The sequence below is a fragment of the Chiloscyllium punctatum genome, chromosome 11 (genome assembly GCF_047496795.1).
Source record: "Chiloscyllium punctatum isolate Juve2018m chromosome 11, sChiPun1.3, whole genome shotgun sequence".
NCBI lineage: Eukaryota > Metazoa > Chordata > Chondrichthyes > Orectolobiformes > Hemiscylliidae > Chiloscyllium > Chiloscyllium punctatum.
The window spans coordinates 35,123,586-35,135,801 of record NC_092749.1 but is presented as its reverse complement, the minus strand read 5'-3'; the positions used below and the strand labels follow the sequence as shown (position 1 = coordinate 35,135,801).

At 40.4% G+C, this 12,216-nt stretch overlaps 1 protein-coding gene across 1 annotated transcript in view; it reads left to right on the top strand.

Annotated features, from left to right (window-relative positions):
• Positions 1-12,216, top strand: part of LOC140482887 (tetratricopeptide repeat protein 7A-like) — a 361,467-nt gene that overhangs the window by 233,626 nt on the left and 115,625 nt on the right. The window contains exons 16-17 of the mRNA XM_072580610.1: positions 1,518-1,631; positions 10,552-10,682. Coding sequence (XP_072436711.1) covers positions 1,518-1,631; positions 10,552-10,682 — 245 coding nt within the window. The remainder of the gene's footprint in view (positions 1-1,517; positions 1,632-10,551; positions 10,683-12,216) is intronic.

Sequence of the window (12,216 nt, the reverse complement as noted above, 5' to 3'; positions counted from 1 at the left end):
GAAGTAAGTATGTTAAATGCAAAACAGTATATGTCTGTTCTGATATGAGAGGGAATGGTTTGGGCATTATATCCAACCTTAAATTAGGTTAAATATGATGTTAGGATGGGCACATTAAACCATAGTAGGTTCATATTTTGGCCTTAAAATTAATTTTAAAGCTAAATGGGTCATGGATTTTGTTGTGGTCAGGGCTTAGATACTGGATTCCGCCTTGATGTGGACAGGTGTTTGAGGGATCAGTTTTGGCTCTGACTTGAAGATCATCTTTGCACCAGAGATTATATTCTGCTGATTTAGAGCCAATTCTACTCAGTTGCAGCCAAATCAGCAATTCTCTGTTTGACAGCTGGAGCCAATAGGCATTTGTCCAGTTGGCTTTGTGGCTTTGTTTGCTGACCAGGGCTAAATGGGTCAGCCACAGGTGTGGCTGTTCAAGTTGTATACATGATTTGGAGATGCTGGTGTTGGACTGGGGTGTACAAAGTTAAAAATCACATAACACCAGGTTATAGTCCAACAGGTTTAATTGGAAGCACCAGCTTTCGGAGCGCCGCTCCTTCATCAGGTGGTTGTGATGAAGGAGCAGCGCTCTGAAAGCTAGTGCTTCCAATTAAACCTGTTGGACTATAACCTGGTGTTATGTGATTTTAACCAAGTTGTATGCAGTCTTTAACTGACCCCTAACCACTCATTAAAATCCATTGTGTTCTGTTTGTAACATAGTCTTGCGAGGTGCAAAGCTGGTATTTTGTGTCTTTTCAGCAACAGACAGTCCATATGAATGTATCACTAATTATTAAGCCATATTTGTAAAATATTTATCACTCAAGATATGGTTCATTCTTAAATTGGTGTTAGATTTTCATTCTATTCGACTGAGCTAGGCAGTTTGTTATAGCAGCTAACTGCCTACATGCCAAATGTTTGATTGTGTACTCTTCTGAATGGTTATTCCAGTCTTGTGAAAAAAACCTTTTCCAGTTTACAATGTACAGATTAAAATGTTTTGACACTTTCTTGACCTGATATCTGTTGTGATATTTTGTTTAAATGAGATATTCATTTGTATGTGCACGTGTTGTGTTATTTCCATGGACTATTATTACATTTTACACTGGAATCACTGCAATCGCAACCAGGAGTTACTTGACTTGGTTAGGCTAAAATTTGGGATATCATGAGATAATCTAAATGAATAAAGCTGTGTGTGATGCTAATGACTTGAAGCTGTATGCTCATGCCTTGTCTAATCATTTTGCAAATAAAAGAGGGGACTTTTATTATGGCAGTTTGAGCAGGATTTGTACTCTGTTCTGAAAGATAGACAGCACCTAACTCACTGTATCACCTCTTTCTGCTTGGACATAATTTAAAAGGAAAAATATGTCTCCAGTATTCTTCTGTTCTCCCAGACTTTGGTTGATTACAAAAACATGGTTGGTGATGATACATTCTATTTAAAAATTCCATACTTTTCTTTGACTTTCTCTCTTTGTCTCGCTCTTTCTCTCTAGTTTATTTTTCACTAAAGTCAAACTTGAAGCAGTTCATACAGGACCAGAGGAAGCTCTTGAAACCTGCAGAAATATGTTGAATTTGTGGCAGACAACCCACGCTGCACAGTTCAGGTAGGTCTTGTTACCAGTGCTCCACATTAAAGTCATACCTCTGATGTCTTTTCATTAAAACTGATTTTGCTTCAATTACTAGATTATAACATGGTCTGTAAATGTATTACAATACTTTGTACACAAAGCATTCTGTTAAAATATGTTGTGAAATAGAGTATGCAGGTCAGCAGCCATTCAGAGCTTAAAAATGAAGAAGGGCTTATGCTCGAAACGTCGATTCTCCTGCTCCTTTGATGCTGCCTGACCTGCTGCGCTTTTCCAGCAACACATTTTTAAACTCTGATCTCCAGCATCTGCAATCCTCACTTTCTCTCAGCAGCCATTCAATCTGGTACTTAAATGACACAGACAGTGCAGCTATGTACTTAACACATGAAAAACAAATTATCTTCAATGCTGGAAATCTGAAATGAAAACAGAAAGTAGTGGAAAAAAGAACTCTGCAGGTCAGGCAGTGTATATGGAAAGAAAGCAAGTGAGATTTTCCAGTTAATAAACTTTTCAAAGATCACTGTTATTTGTAGGATGTTGATGTGTGCAGCTAGCCAGCGGTGCATTGAATCTCTCTTCCCGGAATGATTTGTATTAAATACCCATATTTCTTTAAGTGAACAGGAGGTTTGCTCTAATAGTGGGGTGAGGGGAATGAAATAAAATATCATAGATGAAAATGCAATGTTTTTGTTACGGGCCTGCACTATAATTTTAATCTATTTTCTATTTGTAAGTGACTAAGACCGTAAGATGTCGGAGCAGATTTAGGCCATTTGGCCCATCAAGTCTATATTGCCAGTTGGCCATGGCAGATATGTCTCTTGATTAAACTTAAAAATATAAGCCATAAGTATTAAGTTAGCCTGGAGCAGTGTTTTGTAGGGGAATAAGACAGTGCTATTTTCTGGGTCTATAGATTGGAAGAAGTGGCCTTTCGTAGAGTGATATGCTCTTCTTGTCAGATGTGGGAGCTTAAGGAGAGTTCACATGTTACTGAGGATGAAATCTGCAATAAATGCTGTTGGTTGCAAATCCTATCAGATCAAATGGATCAATTGGAGAGACAGAGGCAATGAGGAATTCACAAGAACAAGGGGTGTGATGGATGGCAGTTATAGGAAGGGAGAAAAGTTGCAGATACAGTCACGTAGATGAGCTAACTCTAGGAAAGGTAAGAGAAGTAGGCTGTTAGTGCAGGAGTCTTCTGTGGCTATCCCCATTTCAAACAAGTATGCTGTTTTGGAAATGTAGGGGGTGATAGATTCTCAGGGGAATGTAGCATGAACAGCCAAGTTTCTGGTATCAAGACTGACTCTAATGCAATGAGAGGTACGTCGGGTTCCAAGAGATCAATTGTGTTGGGGGTCTCTCTATTCTGTGGCACAGACAGATGTTTCTGTGGGCAGCAGCGAAAAATCAGAATGGTGTGTTGCCTTCCCTGGTGCCAGGATCAAGGATACCTCAGAGAGGGTGCAGAATGTTCTCAAGAGGGAGAAGGACCAGCAGGAGATCATTGTACACATTGGAACCTAGAAAGGGAAAAGGATGAGATTCTGAAGGGAGAATGTAAAGAGTTAGGCAGGAATTTTAAAAGGAGATCCTCAAGAGTAGTAATATCTGGATTACTCCTAGTGCTTCGAGCTAGTGAGGGTAGGAATAGGAGGATAGAGCAGATGAATGCATGGCTGAGGATCTGGTGTATGGGAGAAGGATTCCCATTTTTGGATCATTGGAATCTCTTCTGGGGTAGAAATGACCTGTACAAGAAGGACGGATTGCACCTAAATTGGAAGGGGGCTAATACACTGGCAAGATGATCAGGCGGATTTCAACTAGTAAGGTGGGGGAGTGGGACCTGGGGAGACAGTGAGGAAAGAGATCAATCTGAGACTGGTACAGTTGAGAAAAGAAGTGAGTCAAACAGTCAGGTCAGGCAGGGACAAAGCAGAGAACAAAATAGGACTGATCAATTAAACTGCATTTATTTCAATGCAAGGGGCCTAACAGGGAAGGCAGATGAACTTAGGGCATAGTTAGGAACATGGACTGGGATATAATAGCAATTACAGAAACATGGCTCAGGGATGGGCAGGACTGGCAGCTTAATGTTCCAGGATACAAATGCTACAGGAAGGGATAGAAAGGGAGGCAAGAGAGGAGGAGGAGTGGCGTTTTTGATAAGGGATAGCATTACAGCTGTGCTGAGGGATGATATTCCCGGAAATACATCCAGGGAAGTTATTTGGGTGGAACTGAGAAATAAGAAAGGGATGATCACCTTATTGGGATTGTATTATAGACCCCCTAATAGTCAGCAGAAAATTGAGAAACAAATTTGTAAGGAGATCTCAGCTATCTGTAAGAATAATAGTGTGGTTATGGTAGGAGATTTTAAATTTCCAAACATTGACTGGGACTGCTGTAATATTAAAAGTTTAGATAAAGAGGATTTTTAAGTGTGTGTACAAGAAACTTTTCTGATTCAGTATGTGGATGTACCAATGAGGAAAAGTGCAAAACTTGACCTACTCTTGGGAAGTAAGGCTGGGCAGGTGACTGAGTTGTCAGTGGGGAAGTACTTTGAGGCCAGCGACCATAATTCTATTAATTTTAAAATAGTAATGGGTCGATCTAAAAGTTGAAATTCTAAATTGGAGGAAGGCTAATTTTGACGGTATTAGGCAAGAACTTTCAAAAGCTGACTGAGGGCAGATGTTCGCAGATAAAGAGACGGCTGGAAAATGGGAAGCCTTCAGAAATGCAATATCGATGGTCCAGAGATGGTATATTCCTATTAGGGTGAAAGGAAAAACTGGTAGGTGTAGGGAATGCTGGATGACTAAAGAAGTTGAGGATTTGGTTAAGAAAAAGAAAGTATAGACAAGATAGATCAAGTGATTCCTTAGAAGAGTATCAAGGAAGTAGGAGTATACTTAAGAGGGAAATCAGGAGGGCAAAAAGGGGAGATAGCTTTGGCAAATAGAATTAAGCATAATCCAAAAGGTTTTTACAACAACATTAAGAATAAGAGGGGAGCTAGGGAGAGAATAGGGCCCCTCAAAGATCAGCAAGGCAGCCTTTGTGTGGAACTGCAGGAGATGGGGGCGATACTAAACAAGTGTTTTGCATCAGTGTTTGCTGTGGAAAAGGACATGGAATGTATAAAATGTAGGGAAATAGATGGTGACATCTTCAAATATGTCCATATTACAGAGGAGGAATTGCTGGATATCTTGAAATGCATAAAAGTGGATAAATCCCCAGGATCTGATCAAGTGTCCTTAGAACTCTGTGGGAAGCTAAGGAAGTGATTGCTGGGCCCCTTTGCTGACATATTTGTACCATTGATGGTCACAGGTGAGGTACTAGAAGACTGGAGGTTAGCTAACATGGTGTCATTATTTAAGAAAGGTGGTAAGGACAAGCCAGGGAACTATAGATCAGTGAGCCTGACATCTGTGGTGGGCGAGTTGTTGGAATCCTGAGGGACAGGATGTACATATATTTCAAAAGGCAAGGACTGATTAGGGATAGTCAACATGGCTTTGTGCATGGGAAATCATGTCTCTCAAACTTGATTGAGTTGTTTGAAGGAGCAACAAAGAGGATTGATGGGAGCAGAGCGGTGGATGTGATCAATATGTACTTCAATAAGGCGTTCAACAACGTTCCCCATGGGAGACTGATTAGCAAGGTTCGATCTCATGGAATACAGGGAGAACTAGCCATTTGGATACAGAATTGGCTCAAAGGTAGAAGACAGAGGGTGGTGGTGGAGAGATTTTTTTTCAGACAGGAGGCTTGTGACCAATGGAGTGTCACAAGCATAAGAAGTACAGTTAGTAAGTTTACAGATGACACCAAAATTGGAGGTGTACTGCACAGTGAAGAAGGTTACCTCGGATCACAACGGGATCTTGATCAGATGGGCCAATGGGCTGAGAATTGGTAGATGGAGTTTAATTTAGATAAATGCGAGCTGCTACATTTTGGGAAAGCAAATCTTAGCAGAACTTATACGCTTAATGGTAAGGTTGTAGGGAGTGTTGCTCAACAAAGAGATCTTGATTTGCAGGTTCATAGCTCCTAGAAAGTGGAGTCGCAGGTAGATAGGATAGTGAAGAAGGAGGTTGGTATGTTTTCCTTTATTGGTCAAAGTATTAAGTGCACGAGTTTGGAGGTCATGTTGCGGCTGTACAGGACATTTGTTAGGCCACTTTTGGAATATTGTGTGCAGTTCTGGTCTCTCTCCTCGTGGAACGATGTTGTGAAAGTTGAAAGGGTTCAGAAAAGATTTACGAGGATGTTGCCAGGGTTGGAGGATTTGAGCTATAGGGAGAGGTTGAATAGGCTGGGCTTGTTTTCCCTGGAGTGTCGGAGGCTGAGGGGTGACCTTATAGAGGTTTATAAAATCATAAGGGGCATGGATAGGATAAATAGATAAAGTCATTTTCCCTGGAGTGGAGGAGTCCAGAACTAGAGGGTATAGGTTTAGGGTGAGAGGGGAAAGATATAAAAGAGACCTGAGGGGCAACTTTTCCCCACAGAGGGTAGTATGTGTATGGAATGAGTTGCCAGCGGAAGTGGTGGAGGCTGGTACAATTGCAACATTTAAAAGGCATTTGGATGGGTATATGAATAGGAAGTGGTTTGGAGGGATTTGGGCCAGTGCTGGCAGGTGGGACTAGATTGGGTTGGGATATCTTGTGCTGTATGAGCTCCTGCGACTGGGCTTCGTCTGCATTTTTCTCGTTTTTCGTTTTTTCTTCCTTTCCATTTTTTTCTCAAACATTTCTGATATTGAGAGCTTTGCGGCAGGAGAATGCTTCGGGCTCCAGAGCAGTCGGATCGTCTTCAGAGGCAGCGGAGCTGCAGAGACAGTCAGTCTGTGAAGCTTAGAGCCAGACTCTCACTTCCATGTGGAGTGGGACCCTATCAGTGGAGCGGTGTGGGTTGGGGAGCCCGGAGTGGGACCCTCTTAGCGGTATGCTGTAGTAGTAGAGAAGGAGACAATAAAAGGATATTCTATATTGTATTCTAATTAGTAATGTTAGGTCACATGGGATTCAGGGAGAGCTTGCCAATCGGATACAAAATTGGCTTTACAGCAGAGACAGAGTGTAGTGGCACTAGGTTTTTCAGACTGGAAGCCTGTGACCACCAGTGTTCCACAGGGATTGGTATTGGTTCCACTTCTGTTTGTCAGTGATTTGGATGAGAATATAGGAGGCATGGTTAGTAAGTTTGCAAATGACAGTGAAGAAGGTTATGGAAGATTACAAAATGATCTTGATCAGTTGGGTCAATAGGCTGAGAAATGGCAGATAGAGTTTAATCTGGATAAATGAGAAGTATTGCATTTTGGTAAAACAAGCAAAGGCAGGGTAGTATCCTGGGTGGGGGTGTAGAACAGAGAGGCCTTGGGATTTAGGTGTATAATTCTTTGAAATTTGCATCACAGGTCAGTTTGTTAAGGAAGTGTTTAGCACGCTTGATTTCATTGTTCAGATCTTTGAGTATATACGTTGGGACGCCATGTTGAGGTTGTACAGGACATTGTTTAGGTTTCTTTTGGAGTACTCTGTGTAATTCTGGTCACCCTACTATAGGAAGTACATTATTAAATTAGAGAGGATTCAGAAAAGATTTACTAGGATGTTGCCGGGAATGGGAGGGTTAGAATCACAAGAGACTGTATAGGCTGGGATATTTTTCATTGGAGCATAGGAGGTTGAGGGGTAACCTTCAGACGTTTATAAAATCATGAGGGGCATAGATAAGATGAATGGCGAGGGTCTTTTCTGCACGGTGAGGAAGTTCAAAACTAGAAGGCATATTTTTCAGGTGAGAGGAGAAAGTTTTAAAAAGGGCATGGGGGCAGTTTTTTACACAGGGAATGGTTCTTGTGTGGAATGAACATTCAAAGGAAGTGGTGGGTGTGGGTACAGTTCAAGTATTTTAAAAGGCATTTAGCTAAGTACATGAACAGGAAAGGTTTCGAGGGATATGGGTCAAATGCAGGCAAGTGGGGCTAGTTTAGTTCGGGCACAAGGTCTGCCTGGAACGAAGGGTCTATTTCCATGCTGTGTTACTCTGTGACTCTATAAAAAGGATAGCTATCAAATTTAAACTGTGAATCTTACTATCTGTCTTCTCATCAGTTCCTTCTGATACCTTCTGTCAATGTCAGGGACTATAGCAGATATTTATTTTCTAAAGGTTACTGTCTTTTTAAAATATTTTTAACTTAGGCACAGGCTTTTAAACTTCTCTACTTGTGGAATCGAAAATATGCTATAGATAAATCTGAGACAGTGAAGGAAGACACTATTCAGCTTTTTCTCTTGCCTAACGTATATTGTTCAGGTCTCACCACTGGAGATTAGAATATTGAACATTCAGGCTTGGTAGACTCAATTTGGTGTCTTAAGTCAGTTATTTTTTTGCTGTTTCAAGCACTCAGGTTGGACGTAGCATCTGTAGCTTTTGAGGCTTGAGTTGATTTCAGGCTCCAAGTGATAGTTTCTCTGCTCCATAATCATTATGAATCTATCAGTAGCCTCCAGTATTACACGTGCAATATTGACAGTTGTCAGTGTAGTGGCACCCTGAAGCATAACATTTGTCCTGATGCTGATACTCAAAGCAAACTGAGTGCAGGCCTGAGAAGACTGGGCCTCAAAACAGGAGAAGCCCCAGAGGAGTGCAGTAGGTCCAAAGGGAGACTCCGAGATCAGGAGAGCACAAAGGGAGTATGAAAGAATAATGGTAGCAATAATAAAGGAAACTCCTAAGATATTGTACAAGGAGATAAAAGGTAATTAGAGAAAGAGCAGGGCCCATAAAGGACCACACTGGTAATTTGTGCGTCCAGAGGACGTATGAATATTTAGTACTTACTTGTGAGAGCAACAATAATGTGGGTATAGAAATCAGGGAGAATGGCTTTGATAAACATAAAGAAGTTAGCATAGATGGAGGAGGTTCTGAGTGGTCTGACAACCTTAAACGCAGATAAATCTCCAGGGCCACATGAAATGTATCTCCGACTGTGGAGTGAGGCAAGGGAAGAAATGGCAGGGGTATTGGCAATCATTTTCAATTCCTCCCTGGCCACAGGAGAGGTGCCAGAGGATTGGATAGCAGCCAATGTGGTACCATTATTCAAGAAGGGAGCAAGAGAAACTGCAAATTATTGACTAGTCAACCTAACCTTCGTTACGGGGTAACTTTTGGAAATAATACTGAGACAGAATTAATCTGCACTTAGAGAGGCAGGGCTTAATCAAGAAAAGTCAAGAAATACCTTTGGTTAAAGGGAGGTCATACCTGCCCAACTGGATGGAATTTTTCAAAGACATAACCTGGTGTGTAGATAGCTGAGAGCAATGTACTTAATATAGTATACTTGGACTTCATCAAGGCTCTTGATAAGGTTTCACTTGGGAGACTGATAACAAAGGTAGGACGCCATGGGAGTCAAGGAAATTTGGCAAACTGGTTAACAGAATTGACCAAGTGGCACGAAGCAGAGGATAATGATTGAGGGGTGTTTCTAGAAGCCTGTGTCCACTAGGGTTTAGCAGGGATCAGTTTATGGTATATATAAAGAATTTAGAGTTGAATGTAGGAGGATTGACCAATAAGTTCATGGATGATATGAAATTGGCGAGATAGTAAATAGTGAGGAAGATAGCCTGAGAGTACAGGAGGATACAGGTGGGCTGGTCGGATGCAAATGGAATTCAGTCTGAATAAGTGTGAAGTGATGCACATGAATAGGAGAGACATAGCAAATTGGACCCTGGGAAGCACCAAGGACCAAAGGATTTCTGTTCACATCTACCAGTCCCTTAAGGTAGTGAAACAGGTAAATAATATGATTAAGAATACATGTAGGATACTTGTCTTTATTAGTTGAGGCATAGAGTTTAAGAGCTAGGAGATGATGCTGGAACAATATAAATGGGTGCCAGTCAAGCTGGCTGCTTTGTCTTGGATGAGTTCTCTCATCTTTGATAAGTGGACATCACTGGCAAAGCCAATATTTGTTGTTCATCACTAATTTCCCTTCAATTGACTGGCTTGCCACGCCATTTTCAAGATGTGGTTAAGAGTCAACTGCATTATTGTGGGTCTGAGTTACAAATAAGCCAGATTGGTTAAAAACAGCAGATTTCCTTCCCAAAAGAATATTAGGTCGTCACATTGTATTGAGCATCTTGAGCTTTGTCAGAGCTGCATTTACGAAGGGAGAGAGTTCCATCATGTTCTTCACTTGTATCTTTGGTTAACAGGCTTTGGGGAGTTAGAATATAATTTACTTGTTGTAGAATTTCCAGCATCTGACCTGCTCTTGTAGCCTCAGTGTTTATATGGGTTAGGTGTAAGTGTATCATACTATATTTATTAGCTTTAATAATGACAGTTGTATTGTTCCCCACTTTATAGATCATGTTATTAACAATGCATCCACTTGGAAGCAGGAAATAACATTTGAGCAGTAACTGAATAAAGTTATTGAATTAGAGTTAATTGGCTTCATGGTGATTTGGCAAGTAACTGCACTACATGGCATTCATAGCAAGTGAAGCTCCTGATCAATCCCTGCTTTGCATTTATTCAGCAGATACTGCCTAGCTTAGGAGCAGGCAAAGTTAGCAAGCAGTATTGTGAACTATTGCTATCCAATAAACTTAGCTGCCAGGTGAACATAAATGAATTTGGTGCAAGGCTCTTTTGTGGTATTCTCTCTCCCTCCTCCAGAATTGAATATAGTTGCTCACGTAAAGAATGGTCACGGGGGCAAGATACTGGCAGCTACCAGGAAAAGCAGTAATCAGTCTTAGAAAGACAAGGATTAAAAACAAAAAACATTTTCCATTATTGCCCTGTGATTAAATCTGTCCATTTTCTTTTGCAGTGATTGTGACAAAGAAAGCAGTATGACTGAAAAACAGAGCACTGTTCGGAGTAGTTTGGTTGAGGGTGCAGCAACTGAGAAGCGAAACACTGTTCATCTCAGTTTTCCTGATTTTCACGAGGCTGATGCAGGTAAAGAGAGTGAGAGAGTTTATGATTAATTCGTTATTATATATTTAAAAGACACTTGAAAGCTTTTCTGATATACTTCAGCTAGGTATTTGTACATACTTATAGTGGATATTAAGCTAACTGAAATTGCTTTAACATTTATTGTTGAATAAAGTGACTTGAAAAGGTTTAATAAAGTAAAATAAGAGTGAATCCCACAAAGAATGAAACAATGTCTGAGAATTTCTCTTCTTTTGATTTTAAATAGCCCAATTTCCAGCTTTGTGATATTAGAATCAAAATTTAATTAAGAAGCAAAATCTCTCAGTCTGAGTACAATTGTCCCGTTGTGTTACAGATTTGTAGTTTAAAATGAGCCCTGGTGTCCCAATCAAGAGCTTGTTCTGGATGTCTGCTTCTGTACAGTGAATTTTGAAATGTGTTGTCACACATTTCCAACAGAAATCATGAGCGAGACATGAGATAAAATAACTTTTTTAAAAAATGTCCAAAAAAGATCACATTTGTAAAAATTATTCTTTAATTCTAGAACTGTTGGTTAAGTGAGGACAAAAAGTTATTGTGCAATTAACAATATGCTTACACTGCAATGGACAAGCCCTATTTTTTTCTGTTACATTTATTAACATGGATCCACAGTAACAGTCTCACATTTCATGTGTTTTATGGCAATTCTGTTGCTGTGATTACTGGGACAGCAAAATTTCTGGAAGAGCACAACTACTCAGACTTCAACTTCCTGTGATTAATTGCGCATTTGCAGCTAGCCATTAGAAGTTGCTGTCTGATTCACTCTTTTTCTTAATTGTGAGGGCTGATATTTTTGCCATTTTTACTGCAACATGCAGCCAAATGTTTCAGTAATGAAACATTAAGGCATAATGCAGGAAGTGAGCTTTTGGCACATTCATTGAAGTGGAAAAAGGCAAATTGTGCAGGATACTATAAATTGAAGCATGTGATACAATTTCACAAGAGGTACTATTTAAATGAATTTGGTTCAGACACAGCACTTTACAAAATATTATGTATATTATTTACAGTATTACAGTGCACAATTGCTGCATTCCAAATCTCCGGGGGTTCATCTGTTGGTTTTAATACTTGAGTTTGTTTGGACCGTTGAATTATCAAGTTTTGTTTCAGATTGCCACGTTTGTGCTTCAAAGCTTATTTACATTTCTAATAGAGGCTGCCCCTACTTGCTTCAGTTTCTCCCCTCTTTGATTCTGTTTGGAACTTGTAACCTCCTACATCTGAAAGAAAATGGCTGGTAAGCAGCCAACTAACAGATAACCAGATTGTTCGTCATCAACATTGCCTTGAAATCAAAGATGATGCCTGTCAGACTAGGTCTTTCTTAATGATTGAGGAGCCTAATTTTGGGGACTGCAAGTTTCCTTTCTCTGTGCTGGGAGCTCAGTTTTTACAAGGGGATATGGAAATTGCTGTTCTAGGTTAGCATTCTTCTGCTGCTGCTGCTGCTGCTCCACCTCATGGTCATGTTGCTGAGCCTTGCAGTGGCTTGAGCCTC